Raw genomic sequence first — 22,592 nt, forward strand, 5'->3', positions numbered from 1 at the left:
CCTTCTCCCCCTTTCCACACATGGCTCTGCCCCAGGGTCATGGCCACCTGCCTGTACAATGCTGCTGCCTTCAGGGATGTCCTCGGAGATGCTGGCCTCATAGCTGCTGTGCAGGAAGATGGGCCGGTTGTCATTCACATCCAGCACGGTGACATACACAGTGGCCGTGCCTGTCCTCCGCTTTCCTACAGGGCCATTGTCTGGGGGGAGAACAGAGGACAGGGGCTGGGTCAGATCAGCTGCTCCCATGCTTTCCAGGTGCCTGTTAGATGTTAGGCACTGGGAACAAAGGGGACCCTCCCCCAAATACATCAGAATACTGGAGATATCCAAGGTTCCAGAAAGGCATGGGTGACAGGTGGGTTGTAGCTTTGGAGCAGAAAGGGACCTGAAAGATCATCTCATCTGATGCTCTCATTTTACACAAAGATACTGAAGCTAGAAAGGACAAGTGATTTGTCCAAGGTGATTGAGACAGGTTTTGAACTCAGATCTTCTGGCTCCAAAACCAGAGTGGTCTTTCCATTGTACCATTCTACCTCTTACAAAGTCAGTCATCATAGTGCCTTCCATGTTCAGGTGGTCAGGAGGTCAAACCCACCCTTGAGCTCTCACCTCTGCCGAAAGGCTCTGGGACCTGAGGCATTCTTGGGGCTATGAGTGTGGAGACATTTCCTACTGCAAGAGGCAAGGGGGAAGAGACCCTAAGAGACCCTATGCAAAAGAGAGATCTCACAGAGATCTGGACCCCCCACTTAAGGATCTATTTGTGCTTTAAAAATGGGAAAAGAAGAGAGAGGGCTGACAATTATCCATACATGTTCCAGAAGGGAAGGGGAAAAGTCTACGGAGCTGAGCCATGGCAGCTTCTCTCTTGAGGGTTTGTTTTTATGTTTTAATAACAGTCCTAGGGCAGGTATGAAGACCCTCCTCTAAATCCCATAAAGCCAGGATTTCTTAATACTTTTTGTGTCTTAAACCCTTTTGGCAGTCTGGAGAATTCTATGGACCTCTTCTCAGAATCAAATTTTTAAATTCAGAAAATAAAAAACATAGGAGTACAAGTAAACAGTTATGTTGAAAGACAGTTATCTAAATATTAATAAAACAAGTTGATGGCCTCTGGGGCAAGAACACACCGCCCTTTGATAAGGCTAGAGAAAGCCAAGATTTGGTAAGGTGGCTCAGGGGGAAAGGCCAATTAGACCAATGTGCAGGGTCAATTAGCTCTACTCAAAAGAACATTTCCATCCATAGTAAGGAAGGACAATATTTTATCAGGGAAGAGCCAGTGGACTGTGGAAGTGAGCAGAGGGTAGCTGGAGAGACCTTGGGTATGAAGACACTTTCCTAGGGAGCATCCCCTCCCATCTAGCCTATACCCTAAGTGATGAGATTATGGCTTGGATGTAGAAGGGCTAGTTATTACTTTTCTATAATAGTTTCTAATTGGTTGTCTTGCTTTTTCACTCCATCAAGTGAGGCTGGCCCCATGTTCAGAGTAAATTCTTGACTGTAACCTGATCCACTCTACAGCTCAGGTTACAGCATTGTCCTAGGTTAGTCATTTCACCTGCCTCCTTGTGGCCTCTAGAGGATGCCATTCTAACCATTGTGGATCTCACGATGTGGAGATCAGAGTGTCCAGAGAGGAGGTTCCAGACAGCTTGGCACAAAGCTGTTCCTGTCAGGGGAGTACGGGGCTCTCTTGGGACTTCCCAAGTAGCAAATTCAGTCTTATTACTCTCCAGGGAGGAGGACAATTCCAGTGGGATAAAAAGGGGAAGACTGGCTCTTAGTGAAAAGATATTAGAGGGAAGAGGGATGAGCTCCTAGAGACTTCCCAGCACAGAAGATTTTCTTGGATTCTCCTAATTGACTCTGTAGCAACAGAAGCTAGATGCCATATCCCATCCAAAGATGGAAATGGTTACTTCATCCCCCATCAGCTGCTAACCAACTGCCACCCGCAGGCAGGCAAGCCAGCCTAGCTGAAGCAGCAAGGCAGACAATGTATACCAGGTGAGTCAAACAACCACCATCACTTTGACCTCCATCTCCCCTCGGACCCTGATGGAGACAGCCCAGGATCCTGAACCCCAAAGCCTTGGCAATAGCCATGCTCCCAGCCTGGTGCCTGCAGCCATCATCCTGGGAAACAGCCCCTGTGGAGATACAGGCTGGCCACTGCAGAGAAAGTTTTCTCCACCAAAGACCTTCATGCTGTCAGATGGTTCAGCATCAGAAAGGGGTGTGACTTTGATCAGTGGAAATGTCATTAAAGAAGAAACATTAACATTGCTTTTGCTAAGGACCACGGGACATTTCCATCTGACTCAGCCAAAACCTCCCTGATTACAATGTAAGCTTCTACAGGGCAGGGTCTGTGTTACTCTTCTATTTGTATCCCCATCACTTAGCCTGGTGCTTTGTATATAGTAAGCACTTAGGGAATTCTTCATTAATCCATTCATCTTTTTTTTTTTATTTAACTTTTAACATTTATTTTCGCAACATTTTGGCTTACATATTTTCTCCCCTTTTATCCCCTCCCCCCCCAAACCCAAGCATTCTAATTGCCCCTGTGACCAATCTGCTCTCTCTTCTATCCTCCCTCTCTGCCCTTGTCTCCGTCTTCTCTTTTGTCTTGTAGGGCCAGATAGCTTTCTTTACCCCTTAACCTGTATTTCTTATTTCCTAGTGGTAAGAACATTACAGCTGATCCTAACACTTTGAGTTCCAACTTCTTTACCTCCCTCCCTCCCCACCCCTTCCCTTTGGAAGGCAAGCAATTCAATATAGGCCAAATCTGTGTAGTTTTGCAAATGATTTCCATAATAGTTGTGTTGTATAGGACTAACTATATTTCCCTCCATCCTATCCTGTCCCCCATTACTTCTATTCTCTTATGATCCTTTCCCTCCCCATGAGTGTCGACCTCGGATTGCATTCTCCTCCCCATGCCCTCCCCTCTATCCTCCCCCCCACCCTGCTTGTGCCCTTGTCCCCCACTCTCCTGTATTGTGAGATAGGTTTTCCTATCAAAATGAGTGTGCATTTTATTCTTTCCTTTAGTGGAATGTGATGAGAGTAGACTTCATGTTTTTCTCTCGCCTCCCCTCTTTATCCCTCCACTAATAAGTCTTTTGCTTGCCTCTTTTATGAGAGATAATTTGCCCCATTCAATTTCTCCCTTTCTCCTCCCAATATTTCTCTCTCACTGCTTGATTTCATTTTTTTTTTAAGATATGATGCGATCCTCTTCAATTCCCTCTGTGCACTCTGTCTCTATGTATGTGTGCGTGTGTGCATGTGTGTGTGTGTACTCCCACCCAGTACCCAGATACTGAAATGTTTCAAGAGTTACAAATATTGTCTTTCCATGTAGGAATGTAAACAGTTCAACTTTAGTAGGTTCCTTATGACTTCTCTTTGCTGTTCACCTTTTCATGGTTCTCTTCATTCTTATGTTTGAAAGTCAAATTTTCTTTTCAGCTCTGGTCTTTTCATCAAGAAAATTTGAAAATCCTCTATTTCATTGAAAGACCATTTTTTCTCCTGAAGTATTATACTCAGTTTTGCTGGGTAAGGTGATTCTTGGTTTTAGTCCTAGTTCCTTTGACTTCTGGAATATCCTATTCCATTCCCTTCGATCCCTTAATGTAGAGGCTGCTAGATCTTGTGTTATCCTGATTGTATTTCCACAATACTTGAATTGTTTCTTTCTAGCTGCTTGCAATATTTTCTCTTTCACCTGGGAATTCTGGAATTTGGCCACAATGTTCCTAGGAGTTTATTCATTCATCTGAAGGCAATGTAGGGGCAGGCAGGATTCTGGTCAAGAACCTGATCTCCTGGCTCTTTCTCACCAGGGCTGGGGAAGGTATGACAGAGGTTCTACAACTTAGCCTTGAGGAAAGATGTCCCATGTTGGCTGCACCCTATTAGAAAGGAAAAGCTGAAACAAGCTGCCTTGCCTGAGTTATTTGAGAGGAATGGGGGGTACATACCAATAGCTTCCACGATCAGGGTGTATGCCGCTGTAGTCTCTCTATCCAAGTTCACTACAGTACGGACCACGCCGTCTCGGTAGCCAATCTTGAATTTGCCATCAATGTTTCCTCCTGCACGTAGAAGAGGATGAGGCTATTTAAAGATAGACCAGAAAAGAGTCTGCCAAAGGCTATGGATTCCCAAGGGAGAAACCCTTTCTCGAGGGTAGGCATTCTTTACCATTTTTGTGTCCTGAAACCCTTGAGCAGTCTGGTTCTAAGCCTATGGATTCTACTTCAGAATCATGTTTTAAATGCATAAAATAAAATACAGAGGATTACAAAGGAAACCAAAGGTTAGTAAAAGTAAAGATGTACTTTTTTCTTTCATTTCCCACATCTCAATCTATCCATGGATTCAAGGTCAATAACCTGTGCTCTATGGAAAACGAGCATGAGAGAGGTAAATGGCCCCAGATCTGATCGGGACCTTGAGACAAGTTCACTATCAGCATGGGCTGTAGAGGTTCTAATACGATGCTTTGTGAAGACACTTGGGAATATGAAGAAAGGCTACAGTTATTCTGTCAGTCTTAGTTTAAGACTCCAATCAGAGTTCCTTCAGGGAGAGATTCACACAGCTGGATTAGATGGACAGATTGGGGAGGGGGTGAGCCCAAATTTCAATGAACATGGCAGCATGCATTTAGTAAGTGTCAGCTAATGCCGGGCATTGCCCTAGGTGCTGGGGATACAAAGGCAGGATGTCTGCAGAGAGCTTACAATCTATTTTGGAGATGTAATATTCACACAGGTAAGTAAATATAAGGTAATTTCAGTGAAGAGAGAGTCCTAACATCTGGGAGGATCTAGAAAATCTTTCCTTGAGCCTGAATTGAGCCTTGCAGAAAGCTAAACGTTCTAACAGGCTGAGATGAGGAAGGGGAGAATTCCAGGAATGGGGGACAGCATCTCCCAAAGTGAGAGATCAACGTTGAGTTCAGGGAAGAGTAAGTAGACCTGTTTGGTACGGGCATCTGGTGAATGGAGAGCAATGTGAAATAAGTCTGGAAAATTAGTCTGGAGAGAGAGTGCAAAAGGTCAAGCTAATGAGTGTGAATTGTATCCAGAAGATAAGGGAGACCCACGGGATTCCTGAGCTTTGTATTGGAGCTGAGATATTAGAATAATAGATTATTAGAGATGAAAATCTTTATAACTCAGAACACACAATGTTAGTAATGGAAGGAATTTTAGAATGTGCACCATATTTTTAGAACTGGAGGGTCCGGTCAGAAATGGTCATTTTACCTGAGAAAACACCCCAAAAGTTGAAATGATAGCATGAAATTTTATGGTTGGAGCAGAACTAGAACCCAAGGCTTTAACTTAATTTGATTTAACAATAAAAATTTATTAAGTACTTGCTAGGGGGCAATACCTGGGCAGCTAGGGGGCACAGCACAAGACTGCCAGCCTTGGAGTCAGGAAGACCTGAGTTTAAATTTGACTTCAGGGCAAGTCATTTAACTCTGTCTCAGTTTCCTCATCTGTAAAATGGGCTGCAGAAGGAAACGGCAAACCACTTCAGTGTCTTTGCCAAGAAAACCACAAGTGGGGTCTTGAAGAATGGACTGAAATGACCAAACAACCACAGAAAGGGGACTATGGAGATAACAAAGACGGAAACAACATAGTCTCTGCCCTCGAAGAGTTTGCTATCAAGTAGGAAGATAGGGCAAGTGCACAAGGCAAAATGTATGCAAATATATACTATACATACATATATAAGAGTATGTAAGAGAGGGCAAAGGGCAAAGTTTGAGTGACTTGGAGAGGGAGGGATTATTTCTAGCTGGAGGGTGAGTGGGGTAAGAAGAGATTTATGGGGAAGGTTGGAGGGCCAGTCAGCCAACTAGAATTTATTAATGTGCCTGAAATAGACCTAGAAAAAAGAAGAATTTCAACAGCTTAAAATGTGGATGGAATGCATTCTAGGCTTGGGGAGATGTTGACTGTGAATGGCTACCATGACTGAGAAAAGGAGAGCAGCCCAGTATGACTTAACAGCTGGAAGATCTTCCAAGTTCTGCTCTAGCGCCCTTCCCACTGCCTGATGATTCATAAGCCCGAATTACTTAATCAAAAGCATATTAAATGCCCCCTGAGATGCAGGACTGAGTAGCAGGATGAGAGGGGGTAGGTGGGAAAGGGGTGTGATCTAAGTGCTAGGGATGGGGGCCCAAGAGTGAGGTGCAGGAAAGGGGTGGAAAAGCAGGGTCCTCATGGGCAATGAGAAAAGACCACAACATGCTGCCAGTTATCACTAAAGGGCCAAGCATTTGGTCAAGGCAGAGAGAAGACATGCTGGAGAGAAGGAGGAAATGTCCTCAATGGTGGGTCTGGCCTCTGCTCATCCTCTGGCTCTCTGCTTTCCACAACGGCTCTGCTATTTACTGACGGTGTGATCAATGGCCACTTCTTTCCCTTCCTAGGGCCTCAATTTCCTCCTCTGTAAAAACGAGGGGAGTGGAAGGGTTTTAAGGGCTGGTCCATCCCAGTGGGATTAAGATCTGATCAAGAGGCAGGTGGTGTGCTGGATTCTGGGCAGCAGAGGGCGCGAAAGCACAAGTTTTACCATGTTGGAAAGCGTCTCTCAATCATGAACAATCGGAATAATTTTTCATTGAATCCTGGTATATAAGACAACCTGAGGGCTAGAAGAGACCTTAATAGAGTCAATGAGGCCTCTGCTCTTCCTAATGAGTGCTGGGACACCTTGGGGCTATCATGGCGATGTAGATTCATGAATCATTAGAGCGGGAATTTATCTGCTTCAGATGGCCATTGTGTAGAGGAGAACCAGACCCAATCAGCTGGTGTCTAGAACCCAGGTATCTTGATGTCTTAGTCACAACGTCACATAATCAGACGTCAGCAGGGCAGCCTTATGCATAAGCGAAGCACGCAATTACCTTCATGATGATTCCTGGGAGAAAGAATATACTAAAGGGTAACTAGTATCGCCCCTCCTCCAAATTTCCTATAGAACTTTGGCTCTTTCCTAGATTGTAAACTCCTTGAGAGCAGGGGCTCTTTTACTTTACTTTGTATGCCTAGAGCTTAGCACATGGTAGGTACTTAACACACACTTGCTGACTGATTTTGTCCTATCATTTCCTGCTTTGTATCATCTCCTTTAGTAGATTATACACTTCTTGAGGTCAGGGACTGTATCATTTCCCATTTTTCTATCCCAGCATATTGACTGTGCACTTAGTGGTCACATAACATAAACACTTGTTGAATTAAATTGAAATGAATAGGTGTAGATCTATAACTTTCTGAGAACAAGTTTTAACAAAGGGGAGAGCAGAGTACACAAGGTGGTGGCCACTTGGAAGGGAGGGTAGATGCATCATACCATTTAATGAGTGAAACCTGCAGAAAAGAGAGGCTGGGGAAGTGAAGACAAGCTTTGCAGTTTTATCGAGGGCTGGTCCTAGGTATGCTGATATTGTATAGCTGCTTATTCTCCTCTGCCAATCTGTGACTTGGGGGGAGTGAGATGGAAGGTAGAAGAGGCAGTGATTGTAGTGGGGAGGAGTGAGGAAGGTGGGCATAGACATCAGGGATACAGGGAATGCACAAATGACTAGATAAATGCAAAGCTAGATGGATTGGGCAAGGTTGAAGGTGGGGGATGGATTTAGTACTTCTCCTACCCCTGTGTGGACTAGTACATTCACAGGCTTAAAAAATGGTGGGAAACATTATGTTAAGGCAGGGTTCAGTGGGACCTTTATAGATGGGCAAGAATTTGTCAGGGACCTTTCATAGATCAAAAGGACTTTGAGGTGCAGATGCCATTTTGTGAAACCTAATTTCTCTCAAGTAGTTTTCTAACCTTTGCTTGGAGACCTCTAGGGAGGAGAAATTCCACCACCTCCTGAAGCAGTCTCTTTCACTTTGGGATTAGTTGTTAGGAAGCTTTCCCTTTTACTGAGCTGGAGTCAACTTCTCTACAGCTTCCAGTCATTGGACTACTTCTTCCCTCTTGGGTCAAGCAGAACAAGCTTGCTCTGTGTTCTATATGACATTCATCCAGATAGTTGAAGACAGCTTATGGGTCTCCCCTAGATCTCTTTTCTAGACTAAACACCCCCAGCTCTTTCAACTAATGCTAGGGTCTGATCTTGAGGTTCTTCAACATCATAGTTGCTCTGTCTTTCTGAAAGTATGGCACCTGCAATTGACTAGACTCCTCTGAGTGTGCTCTAACTGGGGCAGAGTACAGTGGGACTATCATGTCCTCCACTGTGAACATTATTCATTTCTCAATGCAGTCCAAAATGGGTTATTAGCTTTTTGAGTTGCCATGTCAACCTATTGACTCACATTGAGTTACATTCCACTAAACCCCTCTGGGGCCCTTCTCACCTAAATTGTTGTCTAGCTGTATCTTCTCCATTCTGAATCTGTGAAGGGTGACTTTTTGAGCCCAAATATGTCCTATCTTTATCCCTATTAAATCTCATCTTATTTAGAAGAGGTCCATCATTCTATTCTGTTGAGATCTTTTTGGCTTCTAATTCTGTCCTAATTTTGGATCCCAATTCTGTCGGCCAACGTGTCAGCCACCCCTCCCAGCTTTGTGTCATTCAGGTATTTGATGAACATGGTATGGCTTCCATCCTCTTTTCAGTCATCACTTCAGACTGCTGCCTTTACAGCAACCACGGGTTTTATGGACTCAGATAATGCTGAGTCCTGCCTCTGAAGCGTCTCTGGTTTTCATCCCCTTCCCTCTCCTCACACAGCCACTGCTGGAATTTAGGCACTTGGGCCCTCTCCCCAGCCTATCACAACAGCCCCTCACCAAACCACCCTCCACACATCCATCCAAACCAAGTGACCAAATTAAAACTCCTTTTGGTACATAAAATTCTCCATGCCTGGCTCTAGCCTCCTTCCCCAGCTTTATCAGACATGACTTCCCTTCATGCACTCTCTTGGCTAGTCAAACTGACCTTCTTGTCTTTCCTCATACATGGCATTGGATCTCCCGTGTCTGTGCCTTTCTTTCCTGTCTGTCCCCAAATCCTTCAGTGCACACTCAGAATCTCTGGCTTCTCTCAAAGCCCAGCTCCTACCCACCCCCCTCAGATGCCGGTGCATCTCTTGCCCTTGAAGCTGCCTCCTATTCACTTTGTATAGATTGTATATATGGTCCTTGGGATGCCTGTTATTCCCCCCAAGAGAGTGGGAGGAGGATCATTTGGTTTGGGACTGTGTCCCTAGGGCTTAGCACAGTGCCTGGCACATAGTAGGTGCTGATCCCCTCACTCACTTTCTTGCCTTCTTGCCATGCTGAACACTAAACCTAGGTAACAAGGAGGAGGAGGAAGAGGGGCAGAAAGAAAAGGAGGGGAAGGGAAGGGGGAAGGAAACAGAGAAGAAGAAGAAGAAAAAGAAGCAGCAGAAGAAGAAGAAGGAAAAGGAAAAGCAACAGTAGTAATAGTAGTAGAGGAGGAGGAAAGGAAGAAATTTTAAAAAAATATTTTGATAACTGTATTTCAACCTAATTGTTTTCCTTTCTATATGCTTTATTTTATGCATTTAATAACATGATTCTGGGAAAGGGTGGCTTTACCAGACACTGCCCTAACTGTCCATGATCCTAAACTATTTTAAGCAGTTCTGGTCTAGTGCTTTTGGATTTGCCAGGCACTCCATGTGAGCCAGGGACTGGGCCTGTGCTTTGTGTAGCATGGGCTGCAGGGCTCTGGGAGCTCCCTTCACTAAGGAAGGTCAGGACTTTCTTTGCACCTTAATAGATTTAGAGTTGCCTAGAGCACCAAGGAGTTCAGTGAGTTACTCATGGTTACACAGTCGGAGTGTGTGGGGCAAAAGATGAATTTTGAACCCTGGTCTTCTGGACTTGTTAGCCAGCTCTCTCTAGCCACTGGCTGGTATTGCTTCTCCTGACTGGGCCTGTCTCAGAAGCCTTCCCTGCCCAAGAGGGTTCTGAAAGAGCCCAAAGGGAATCAGCTTTGGAACAGAGAGATAGAAGTCACTCAAGTAAGAATGACTCCTTTGGAAAGCACTAGGAGAGATTGAGATTCCTATCTATAGCCATAAGCAGGTAGGTTATAAATGACACATACACTTGCATTTGTATAACCACCATCATATTAAACTTACATGTGACATGTATCATGCATGTATATGTGCACACATGTAGATGTGTATACATATGTATGTACATACATGTTTTTGTGCATGCATAAATGTGAGTGTATATGTACATGTGTACAATTTATGTGCATATGTGTGTATATATGTTTGCATGTAAATCCCAAGTGAAACAACAGTACTTTACAAAACCCAACCCAAGAGACATGCCTGATTTAAGTTTTAGCCCCTCCCAAATTCTCTAGATATTCTTCAGTCCCTCAAAGGGCAGGGGGTGGTATTCCCCACTCAAAGGAGGGGTTACCGAAGGCCCAGGGAGGGGATGAGTGTAGGGCAGAGGAGTCAATGAAAGGAGAAAGCCAGAACCTGTGATAAAATAACTGAGCTCGGCGTTGAGTCCTACATCGTTGTCTGTGCAGTTCAGCCAGACCACTCGGAAATCCCGAGGGATGTCCTCCAGCAGGGAAATATTGTACATGGCTGGGAAGAAGGTAGGGGTCTCATCGTTCACATCCAGTACTGGAGAGAAGACAGAGAAAAGACAGTGGTTGGTTTTATATCACAGCTTTCTACAGGAAATTTATACTAATGAGGCATCAGAAATAGTCACGGGAAACACTGAAATGGAGGGGAAAACTATTCCCAGTCCCTCTTCTTGCCAATGTTACTGTCTGGTCAAACAGTCCATTGGCATTGGGCCATTCAGTGAGGACTTGAATTAGTTGTTTCACTGGTGCTGGCTGATCCAATGCTCCTGGAGGCTCAACTAGATAGGGGATGTGGAGATGCTGAAGGATTCTGGACTCTGATTCAACATGAGAAGAAGGTCACAGGACACTAATTTTACAAAAGACAATCCTAAGACAGAGAGCGGTTGGGTGATATCCCCAAGGTCACAAACTAAGTGTCAACTGAGTTCTAATTAATATGATAACATTAGAGTTATCCTTCTCATTGTCAACAAGACTGGGACCCTCTCTGTGGATCACTGAAGGATCTGTAGTAGGAAGACCTAGTTTTTATTTTCCTTTAGTTAAAGATTATCTGCAAACCATCTTTAAGAATCCAGTATGACTGTCATCCATTAACTCCCAAAGCCCCTTTTCAAGAGCTCTGTCTACCACATATTTCTCCTTTGAGGTAGAAAGGATCTTGGACATTCTCTTATCAAAACCTCTTACCTCACCAATAAAAGGCACAGATGTCACAGATACAGGGGAGGGAGGCACGATGAAACCTTCCTAGTGATTATTCTTAGGCCCTAGGACCCTGTCTCCTCATTCAATTCCCTTGCTGATGTCTGGGCAGAGTGGGGCAAGCTCCATTGGATGGACCAAGGATTCCCACTCCTTTTCATCTCCTATACACCTTGGCATTCAGCGAACCTTCCTCAGACCAACTACTCAGTATGAAAAGAAATAAATTCTAGAGTTTACCAAGCATATACTCATAAGAACTAATATGGATTAAATTATTTTAATTGGCTAGTATTAACTAGTTTCCCCCAAAATTTTATCAAATACTAATATTTACCAAATATTCCCTGCGCTTCTTTATAAAATTTTCTACTCTTTAAGGGTATATATACTGTAGGTTGAGTAACCAAGCAATTTCCCATGATGCCAGGCTCCTAGGAGGTAAGCAGATCCCAGAGAGAGGTAGGGTGGAGTTGGGGCTTAGCAGATAACTAGTTCAGCTTCCCTTGAGCCCAGAGGGACTTTGAACCATGTGCCTAGGGGCTCAAGAAAGGGAAAGGTCTCTATTTGCTTTTCTTCAGGGACGGAAGCTACAGCACTGATCTAAGGCTTCAGAGAATCTGACCATGGACTAGGCCCCTAGAGATGAGTCTGAAAAGACCCTGGAAAAGGAACACCACTTGCTCCATACACCTGCTCTCTTGACCCCGTTCCAGTCTGGATGGACAGTGATGCCTTGACTCACCTCGGATGGTGAGTGTGCTGGTGGAGCTCTTCGTGGGAGTGCCAGCATCGCTAGCCACCACCCGAAGGTAGTACTCTGCAATGCGTTCTCGATCTAGCTCGGTGGTGGTAGTCACCACGCCACTGCTGCTGTTGATGACAAAGTCCATTCGAGGCATGCCTACCTGCATGCGGTACGTCACCAGCCCATTCAAGCCTTCATCCAGGTCAATGGCCACCACCTAGTAAAAATGACCAGACATCAGTGTGAAGAGTATGGTCTCCAGGATTGCAGCCTCTGCCACCCAGAGGTCATTGATGCTTCCTCTGGATTTTCTGGCCGCTCCATCTATACTCAAATGAAAACTTTTGGTTTCTTCCCAACCTTGACTCTTAGCTCTTAATATTCCCTGATTCAGACCCAACTCCAGTCAAGCAAACTAACTCCAACAGGAAAGAATGTAGTATTGTCATTTAATTCCCAGATCCACTCTCTTCAGGGCTTTCTTTAGTTTGTGAACATCACTGACTTAGGGCTGGGGACTGCCTCGTAATAGAGAGAGGTAGCCCCCACATGCAATAAAAAGAAAAGGGGTAATATGGAGTCCTTTTTTGTTTTAATTTTTTTATATAAATGCTCATCTTGTTGAGGTCATACATTTCTTCTCTCCAACATACCTATTTTGGAATGCAATTCACTTGGAGTCAGTTCAAGCAATACTTATTATTTTGTGCAAGGCACAGCCCCCTGAGAAGGGAGAGAGAGCACCAACAAGTTGGTAGTGCTGCTGGAGTGGAGGAAAGGTTGAGGGGAGTGTCAAATGGAAGGCGCCATCTGGATGGAACCTAAAGGAAGGCAAGGCACCTGAAGGGAGAGGAGTTTACTCCAGGAAAGGGTCATAGAAGGTGGGGACAGAGATGGAGGAGAAATGCTGAGTCTGGGGAGCAGCTAGTCATCCAGTGTGGCCAGGTCTGATAAAGGTGTATCTTCGCTAGAGTCTGATGTGGGGAGTGGGAGGTGACCCTGTGTGGATTCTCAGAGACTAAGGCAGCCACTGGAACACAGGCTTCTTCTACTGAGCTGGTAACATTTGGAGGATGGCCCTGGGGCAGACTGTTGTTTGGAGACCTGCTTAGCTAAGTGAGGGGAGGCTCACGATCAGGTAATGATTCTTTTAGCTAAAGACTTCTACTAAAGATTGCAATCTGTGTTGGTGGAGGGAGAATCAACCACCTCAACGAAATACTAGAAGTCTTAAAGTGAAGTAAGTTAAATTGCAAATGTTACTTTGAATTTTCAAAGTCTCAGCTGTTCCGTAATATGGGACAAAGCAAGGCAATTTTCTTTCCTTTTTTCTTTTAGAATTTTTTAAACAACATTTGTTCTTTTTAATTGTAATGATGAACTTGACAAACATCAACATTTCCATATCCAAAGGAGTAAAGAAACGAGGATTATACATGAAACCATAAATCTCTATTATATATAGCTTTTTTTCTTATCCTTTTCTTTTTTTTTAAACTAGAGGCAGCAGTGCTGGACTTGGAATCAGGAAGATCTGAGTGTGAATCTTGCCTTATTTACTAGCCATGTGACCCGAACAAGGCTCCGTTTTCTCATGTGTGAAATGGGGAAATAATACCACCCACCTCCTGGGTTAATTTGATGATAAAATAAAATGTAAAGTGCTAGATATTATTATTTCAAGTATATTTTAAATTTAAACTCAGCAATTTCAATGCTGTCCTGCTCCTCTGTGCCCCCTTCTGAAAGTCCAGGGCCCAAGGTCTAAGGGCACGCAAATGCACCATCCAAACTCTGTTTGGCAGCTGCTATTATCTCTATCTCTTCTCTGGCAGCCCCTAACCGGCCCCAAGGTCCTCCTCATTCCAGTGTAGGGTAGTCCCCTTTCCAGCCTTTCCATGAGACAGATGGGAACTTAAAATAAGGTTTTTCTGGATATTGAAGGGGAAGGAAGAAAGGACATTTGGGAAAGATTTGTACCCACTTGTACTGAAGCAAGTGTTTTTGATGAATGCCAAGAAATTCAGAATATTTAGTTCACCCAGATTCCCCGTACATTTCAGCTAACTGAGCTCAGCTCTGATCTATTCATTTTGTACTCCTTTGCATCCTGTAGCTTCTCTCCCATCAAACTTTCAGCTCGCTGAGGATCAGTGGTCTTAGAGGCCATACAGGTCAAACCATACCTAAAATTGCAATCTTAAGCACTTCTCGTATTTTTTTTTCCTGCTGCTTCAAGTCTTGAGTGTGGGCCCTGTGAGGACAGAGGCTGTACCTCACATGTCTTCTGTTTACCCCGTAGCACACAGTTGAAAAGCAGAGCCTCAATCAATGCTTGTTGGGGGACTGGATCAATTGCTCATGACCGAGTGAGAGAGGAAGAGAGCAAGAGAGGAAGCTTCAAGGTGAAAGGGGGAGTTGTTCCCTGGAACTGGAGCTCTTCCAGGGGATGGGAGACTCACATGGTAGATAGAGGTCCCTGCAAGGGTGCCTTCCAGCACCTCGGCAATGGCAGGCAGGTTCTGGAAGGTGGGGTCATTGTCGTTCAGGTCCAATAGGTTCACAAAGACCGTGGCGCTGCTGGTGGCTCTGAGTGGGGGCCTGCCACCTAAAGAGAATCAAGAAAGGAGGGAGAGAGAGAAAGGAGAAAGAAAGAAACCATTTAGAGGCAGCTGGTGAATCAGTGGATGTGGAGGGCTGGGACTGGCCTCAGACACGCACTAGCTGTGTGATCTTGGGCAAGTCACCTAACCTCTGTTTGTTTCACTTTATTCTGCCGTAATATGGGAGATGACAGGACCTGCGTCTCAGGATGGTTGTGAGGATCAAATGGGGTAATATTTATAAAGTGCCAGCTCTTTATATAGTATAAAGTAGGTACTTAATGGGTTCTGGTTCTCTCCCTTAACTCCCATTTTCCAATGGTTCTTTGAGGAGGGATGTCAAAGGTGGCTCTTGGATAAGCCAGAGCAGGTAGAGGGCCCTGGGCCCATTCTCTCCTCCCTGAATGCCTATCCATCTATGTTCAGGGGTCACCTAGTAAAAGGACTAGAAGAAGCTAGAAGGGGAGACCCTAATAGGGTTTCCACCTACTCTAAAGACAGACAAGGTAAGGAGACCACGATAGAGGAAATTCAAGGACCCATGACTCCCTCAGCGTGGGGCATCCCATGCCTGGGACTGGCCAAGCTACAATGGGGCTGGCTGGGGGGACAGGTATGAGCAGGGCTTCTTACAGTCAGTGACTGAGACGATGATTTTGCGCATGAGTTCTGCCTCTTCAGAGTCGGGGTTCTCGCGGTCCAGCATGACGTTGGTGGTTCTGATCTTGCCCGTGGTGCTGTTGATATTGTAGAACTTGTTGGGAGGGTAAATGCTGTATATCAGAGTACCATTCTCGGCCAGGTCAGGGTCCACGGCCACCACCTAGGAGAAGAGTTGAGGATCAAAGCACCCACAGGGGTGGTCTGGGTTTGGGAATTCATCAGGCTGCTTCCATGGCATTGCATCACAGGGGGCAAAGCCCTGGCCCCTTTCCCATTCTGCCAAGACCTCTCCCCATCCCAGGACAGAAGAGGCTTCATCAGATTAGAAGGTCTAGGGACTGGGCCAAGGAGACTCCCCCTACCCATATGGGTCAAGACCTCTCTGCGGACTATAGCATTAGAGAGGCAGGCCAGATTGAAGATGCAGAATGGAAGCAGAGAGGACATGGAATCACTTTAGCATCCTGGCTGTTTTACTTGCTTTTGGTGTGACCTTGGTTGGGTCACTGCCTTTCCTTTGGGTCTTAGTTCCCTCACATATGGGGATTGGACTAACTGATATCTAAGGGGTCTTCCTGTTCCAAACCGCACAATCCTACATATGGGACAACAAAGTCAGTAGCATTTTGGGTTATGCTGTAGGAGATGGCTGCATGATGGCCATCTCGCAAGCTGGTAGACCATGACAAGGCAGGGCCTCAGGAACGGAGGGAGCCCAAGGCATCTGCCTGGGCCAAAGTTCAGCAGCTAGGGCTTTCCTCTTGATAGAAGCATCCCGATTTTTCACCAATGAATCCAGTATTTGCATTTTCTTACCCTGCTATACGAGAAGTTCCAAAAGGTCAGGGGCTATGTCTTATGTAGACTTTGCATTTCCTTTAGCCCTTGGCCTCTGTATGTAGTGCTTACTAAATTTTTGTTGGATGAGTGAATACATTTGTGAGCTTTTGTTTTGAGTACATTAGACTCCACAGTCCGTTGCTTCAGAAACAGAAAAGTTCTAATCTTTTCTGGGATGACTGTGTATAAGAGTTCTGTAAGTGGGCAAGTAGGATGTGGGCTGGTTTAACAACCGGGTCTCCAAAAATATGACAGACTTTTCAGTTTCATCTGCTGTTAATATTTTCTTCACCACTTTCTTAAGGGTAGAGAGCAGCAAAACAAGAAATCATATCCTAACTTGTCATGCTTTCTAATTTCTGAGGTATAAATGCTCACAATGAACATTTAAAAACCAGCTCTCCAAAACCACATCAAACTTTTCAGTTTAATCTGCATTGTTAATAGTTTCTCTGTCATTTTGTATAGTACTCTAGGCAATCAACAAAACAAGAAACCAGACCCTAGTTTGCAGCATTTTCCAATATCTGAGGTGCAAATGCTCACAAAGAAGATTTAACAATTTGTTCTTAACAAGGAGCCAGTAGGAGGTGGCTTGAACCACTTGGATGTGAGCATACTGATAAGATTTGGGGGAAGATGAAGAAAGAACCTATTCTGCAGTCCTCAGGAAGAAATAATTTATTGACCTCTTACACAGTCTGTCCCAAAGGCTGCCTCCTGTTCAGTGTATCTGAAAAAAGGTCTCACTACTGGGTGTTAATATGAGATAGTGTGGTCCAGTGGAACAAATCTTGGCTCTAGAGTCAGAGGACCTGGGTTCAAATCCTGCCGCACACACTTGCTACCTATGTGACCTTGGAAAAGTCATTTAACCTCTGTGGGCCTCAGTTTCCTCATTTGTAAAATGAGAGGGTCAGACAAGACAGTCTCTCTTTGCTTTAAACCTAGGATGCTACAATTCTTGTTGGAGCCCAAATGCCCTGAGGATCCTAGGACATTTTCCAGATGTTTATTTCACTGTGGAGTCTGTTCCCCTAGCCACAGCCACCTTTTCCCTTCCTCTGGGGGGGATATTCTATCAGCAGGGTCATTTGCATACAAATCAACCCTTTGAGGCTTCGGGTCTTCCTGCTGCTTTCCCACAGACTAGGTTTCATCTCATCTCAGTGACACAACAATTATGTTCATAGTCACCAATTGTGATGTCAAGAGGCAGCAGTGGGATGACATTTTAAGGGGATGGAGTGGTAGGGACTGTGTGTGGGAGGCTTGGATCCCAAGATTCAGGCCAGAAACAGTCTGGGGGAGAGCAGTTAGACCATGGAGGAGTGAGAGGAGAGGCCTGTGTCCACCGGCTCCTTCTGTTCTCTGGTCCCACAGCTGGGCATGGGGTGGGGGGAGAGGAAGTGTGTGTAGGGGGAGGTCTTTGAGACTGATGACCCCTTTGTCTTCCTGTGTTTCAGCCTCTTTCATGTCTCTCAAAAGGAAGATGCCCAAGACTTTTCTGTCCCTTCAGGAACTACCACCGGTGGTGTCTACTCCTTGACCGGCTGGTTTCCATCCCCTCCTCACTCTCATTTTCTCCCTACCATCCACAGAGGCCTCTACCTCAACTAGGCACTAGGGATTTATCAAGAGAATTTCTTCTTTGTCTATTACTCTGCTTTAAGGCCTCTCTCAGCTGATCTAGCTATCCCACTCTCCACCCAGGGAAACTGAGGTTTGGAAATGGAAGTAAACCATACAGAGCCAAACCATATAGAGCTGGTTCTAGAAGCAAAGGGTCCTAGATCTCAGCCAGGCAGTGAGACTGGCCCCTGGGCCAGTGCAGGCAGTGGCACCCTCCTTCACTTTACCCCTTGGTTTTTTTAGAGGCTGCAGCAGCTTCAGAAGACTAGAAAAATTGCTCTCCAGGGTTAGGATGGCTGAAGTCCCAGAGGCCAAGCCCAGGACAGCCCCATCCTTAACTCTAGGACACTCTGGGATCAGCTCCTTTGTGTTACTTGACGAGGGACTTTTTTCTGTGTTGGCAGCAGAATCTATTTCTTTCCCCCACCTAATCCCCTTGCAGAGGTGTCTCTGGGGGCAGCAGACCAGAACAGACAGATGGGCTGCTGAAATTCCTCCAGCTCCCATCTGCCTGAAGTACTGGTCAACCTGGGAGCTCTGGAGTTAGATGTGGGAGAGGAGCAGTGGGACCTAAGAAACTGAAGGAGGGGACCTGGTGAAGGTGAGGCCTGTAAACTGACTCTGCAGAGACCCCTGACTTCCTGCCAAGGGGAGGCTATTCCAATTGTGCCAGCACCATTCTTACTCCTACCTAGCTCTCTATGCTACTCAGTGGATGGTCCCTGGGGACTGAAACTCTGGATTCTCATCTGGGCTCTGCCTTGTTCATGTGCTGGGAAAACAAGCATGTCACTTATTCTCTCTGGGTCCTTTTCCCTTGAGAAAAAAGGGAGCCAGTTAGCCGGCCCTATCTTGACAATAGGGAAGATGGTGTGTGTCCTTGATTCAGGGTATCAATAATTACTGCTTAGATAATAAGATGGTAATTAATTTTCTGTATACAATTCCCCCCAAACAAAAACAAAACAAAGGAAAACAACACCTAGAGGTAGCTAGGTAGCATAGTAGAAAGAACTCTGGGTCTGGAGTCAAGGAGATCTGAGTTCAAATTCAGCCTCAGATACTTACTAGTTGTGTGACCTTGGGCAAGTCACTTAACCTCTGTCTCTTTCAGAGATGGGGATAATAACAGCACCTACCTCCCAGGGTTATTGTGGGGATTGAATGCCATAATAATTATAAAGTCTTCAGCATAGTTCTAGGCACATGGTAGGTGCTTAATAAAGGCTTGTTCCCTTTACTTCCCATCTCCCCTTTCCTTCCTAACCACTGGGGAGAAAAGAAAAAAAAATCCAAAACCTTTGTAAAAAGTATGCATAGTCAAGCAAGATAAATCCCCATGCTGGCCATGTTCAAGAGATGTCTGTTTCTGTCTGCCCTCTGAACCCACGCCTTCCCCTTCTGTGGACAAGGGTCCTCTAGAATCCTGTTTGGTCATTGTCTCATAGGTCTAACTGAAAAAAGGGGGGAATCTTCTTCTGCTATCTCCTGATCATTTGCCTATTCCATGCATGGGAAGGACAGGTTCTATTCTTCCCATTTTATTAATTGGAAGAGTAAGGCCCAGAGAGTCAAGTGAATTGATTTACTTTGGGCCAGATGGCTCATCATCAGCTGGGGCTAGATAGAGCTAGAACCCAGACTTTCTAACTTCCAGGCCATTTATCACCCACAGCAATGCCTTGTCCTTCCCTCCTTCACATCGATTATATGTCCCCAGAGAGGCTCTGTCCACACTCTGGTGCGGTGAGGGGGGGCACCCCTTCCCCCCACTATGAGTCACAGTTCTGACAGCCTCTTGGGCTCTCTATGGAGTCCAGGTCACTGGGGTGAGGGGCATGGCCCCTCACACCTCTTCTGCCACCCCCTTCCTCCCAGTTAGATCATTTTGTGGATTCTCACCACTTTCCCCTCATTTATTTCCCATTTCACGCCCATCATTTTTCTCCTGGCCTGACGGGGAATAATTCTCTCTCTCTCCCCTCTCTTTTATTTTGCTGGAGGGCTTTGAAAGGTTCTAAATCAATGCGAATCAGAGAGGTCCTTGAAGGAGGTTGCAGGAGAGGGGAGGAAAAGTTGGCCCCAAATCTCACTAGCAGCACAGGAATTCATCAGCACACACACACACACACACACACACACACACACACACACACACACATGCATGTATGCACAGAGGCACATACAAATGCACACACCTATAGCATATACATGTAAGCATGAACATAATGCAAGCACACGTGTGAAAAGCAAACAATGAATGGATGTGTGGGCACACAAATGTACCCAACATCCTTTAAAATGAATGAGCACTGTCCAGGGAACTTATACACTGTTTAGCTGCTAGGTATGTGAGGTGAGTTCTGTGAGATCACCTGGTTCTGGTGCCCTGTGGGAAGTCCAAGAATATCAAGGCTACCTCCAGTGAGTAACCTTGGGAAAGACCTGATGTGACTGGGTCACTCTGGCAGCCATTGGCATGACCCTGAGTTTCTGTTGAGAGGGGATTTATGGCCAATAGCTTTGGGACAGGGATGGGACCAGGTAGGCATCACACATTGGAGCAGAAAAATTACCTTCTATGTACTACTAATAGCCCAGCAGAATAACCCAGAGAAGAAGACACTTGACCCTCTTCCTTTTTCCTCATCTTTCCCCTATATCTGCTCAGATGCCATGTTCTGTTGACCCTACCTCCAGAACCTGTCTCCTCTCCATTCATCCTTCTATTTCTATTGCTACTGGTCCTAATTCAAGTACTTCTCTCTCACTTTTTTAATTTAAGCTATACCAGTTGGCTCTTTCTGGTCTTCCTGTTGATGGTGTTACCTTCTCCAAGCCAGCCTTTACATAGCTGCCTGTATAAACTGTCTAATGTACTATTCCGATCACATCACTCTTTTGTTCAGAAACCTTTAAGGACTCCCCCATAGGCTACCAAATCAAATGCAAACTCTTCATTCTGGAGTCCAAGGACCTTATTTTCTTTCCATCTCTATCTCACAATATGTCCCCTCTTGGCCTCTATGGTTCAGTCACATTGGATAATTGACCCATCTATCACTTCTGTGCTTTTGCTATTACTACAGGCTAGGACTGAAATTGACCACATTTCTCTCAACTTACCGTGGTAACATCAGAATCCGGAGGTGTCATCTCCACTAGGTTGATGTGATAAGGAGCATCCTTCCAGGTGGGGTGGTTATCATTGATGTCCAAGAGAGTGATGTTCACCTGGAAAGTCAAGAGGGATCCAGATACTCTCATCCTTAATATTCAGTATTCTATGAGTTATTTCTCAGGTGGACATACTAACTACAGCTAGGTCCTGACTGGTTGTTTTCCTTTACTCTCAAAGAGTACCAAAATGACATCCACTATGTTGGGGTCAAGGTACAGTGTGCCCAACTATGGCTGATCAGGCTAAAATAAGCTTGGAATGCTCTACCACAGGTCAGGCACCAATAGTCCACACGAACATTTGTAGACTCAGGTCCTAATTAGTTCAAACAAAAATTCCCCTAATGTTTTGATGTGAATTCAAACTCACACTATTCAGAAAATTATAAATGTGGTAAATTGGTTTTAGTCCACTAGAAATATGCCTGCAAAATGGGGACCTCACTCTACTTCTTGCAGTTTGTCATCATTAGAAGTAACAGTAATTTCATTCTCCTGTTCAATTGAGTTCACATAGAAACAGTTCAGACACATGTCACTAATCCTCTTATTATAATTCTCTAGTACTGAACGTACTGTATTTCATGCAATAATGATCACTGCATAAAGGGACAAAATCACTGCTTTTCTTAAGTGAATAAAAGGACTGCGGCGTAAACTTCTCTTCTGTAGGCTCAATGGAATCATCTTCAGGAAATCCCAGGACCTTCTACTGTGATGTGATGACACCGGGCCTCACCCTCTATCTCTCTGATTTTGATCCCATTCCATGCAGGTTAGAACTGAATATTGCTTTAAAACTTTTACGGCTCAGTATTGATATCCAGGCAACTTGTGGGCAACAGTTCTATCTGTGATAATGGCATGGTTCCAGTACAGTTTTTTGTCATTATAATTATTACCATGTAACATACCCAGAATTTCCCAGTAGCTCCATTCAGTGGTCTTCCAAAATGCCACTTTGTCTTCAGAGGGGCAATTTTTACATCATTTTCATCCCCTGAACAGTTAGTTTCTCTTTAGTTATTCTAAAGCTGCTACAAATGAGGTTTGAATTGGGGTAGAGTTGGGAAAAGGGTCTTTGTAGGGGACCTCTTCCTTAGGAGGCTTTAACAAGAGGAAGGACAGATTCCTACTACCAGGGGATCATAGATGTAGAAATGAACTGGATAAATGCCCTTATTTAACAGATGAAACAATGATGACTTACTTGTGAAGTCACTAAGGAATGAACAAAATGACCTCGGGGAAACCCATCCTTCTGAAACCCAGGTATTCTTTTTTCCTTCCTAAAATTCTCTAACCCTGGCCAGGCAGAGAGCAAAGTAATGAGGTGCCAGGGTAGTGATTTCTGAGTCAGTATTGGCTAGTGAGAAATGGGTGTTGTATGCATGTGCATGTGTGTGCATGTATGTATATGTGTGTGTGTGCATATACACAGATGTGCATCAGTATCCCTTGAGCATCCTGGCTGGGTTTCAATCCAAGCAATTTCCTCGCTTTCTTGCTGTTTTGGTAAATTATTTACAGGGTTCCAAATTCC

General features: G+C 44.9%; 1 protein-coding gene across 6 annotated transcripts in view; it reads right to left on the reverse strand.

The window, feature by feature from the left end:
* The window catches only part of CDH23 (cadherin related 23), a 597,280-nt gene that overhangs the window by 143,575 nt on the left and 431,113 nt on the right, over positions 1-22,592 (reverse strand). For all 6 annotated transcript variants that reach the window (XM_072628247.1, XM_072628248.1, XM_072628249.1 and 3 more), the window contains exons 21-27: positions 20,996-21,103; positions 15,368-15,557; positions 14,594-14,739; positions 12,129-12,348; positions 10,554-10,706; positions 4,011-4,124; positions 52-200 (exon numbers count right to left, since the gene is read on the reverse strand). In XM_072628247.1, the coding sequence (XP_072484348.1) occupies positions 52-200; positions 4,011-4,124; positions 10,554-10,706; positions 12,129-12,348; positions 14,594-14,739; positions 15,368-15,557; positions 20,996-21,103 (1,080 nt within the window). The remainder of the gene's footprint in view (positions 1-51; positions 201-4,010; positions 4,125-10,553; positions 10,707-12,128; positions 12,349-14,593; positions 14,740-15,367; positions 15,558-20,995; positions 21,104-22,592) is intronic.

The sequence above is a fragment of the Notamacropus eugenii genome, chromosome 1 (genome assembly GCF_028372415.1).
Source record: "Notamacropus eugenii isolate mMacEug1 chromosome 1, mMacEug1.pri_v2, whole genome shotgun sequence".
In the NCBI taxonomy this organism is placed as follows: Eukaryota; Metazoa; Chordata; class Mammalia; order Diprotodontia; family Macropodidae; genus Notamacropus; species Notamacropus eugenii.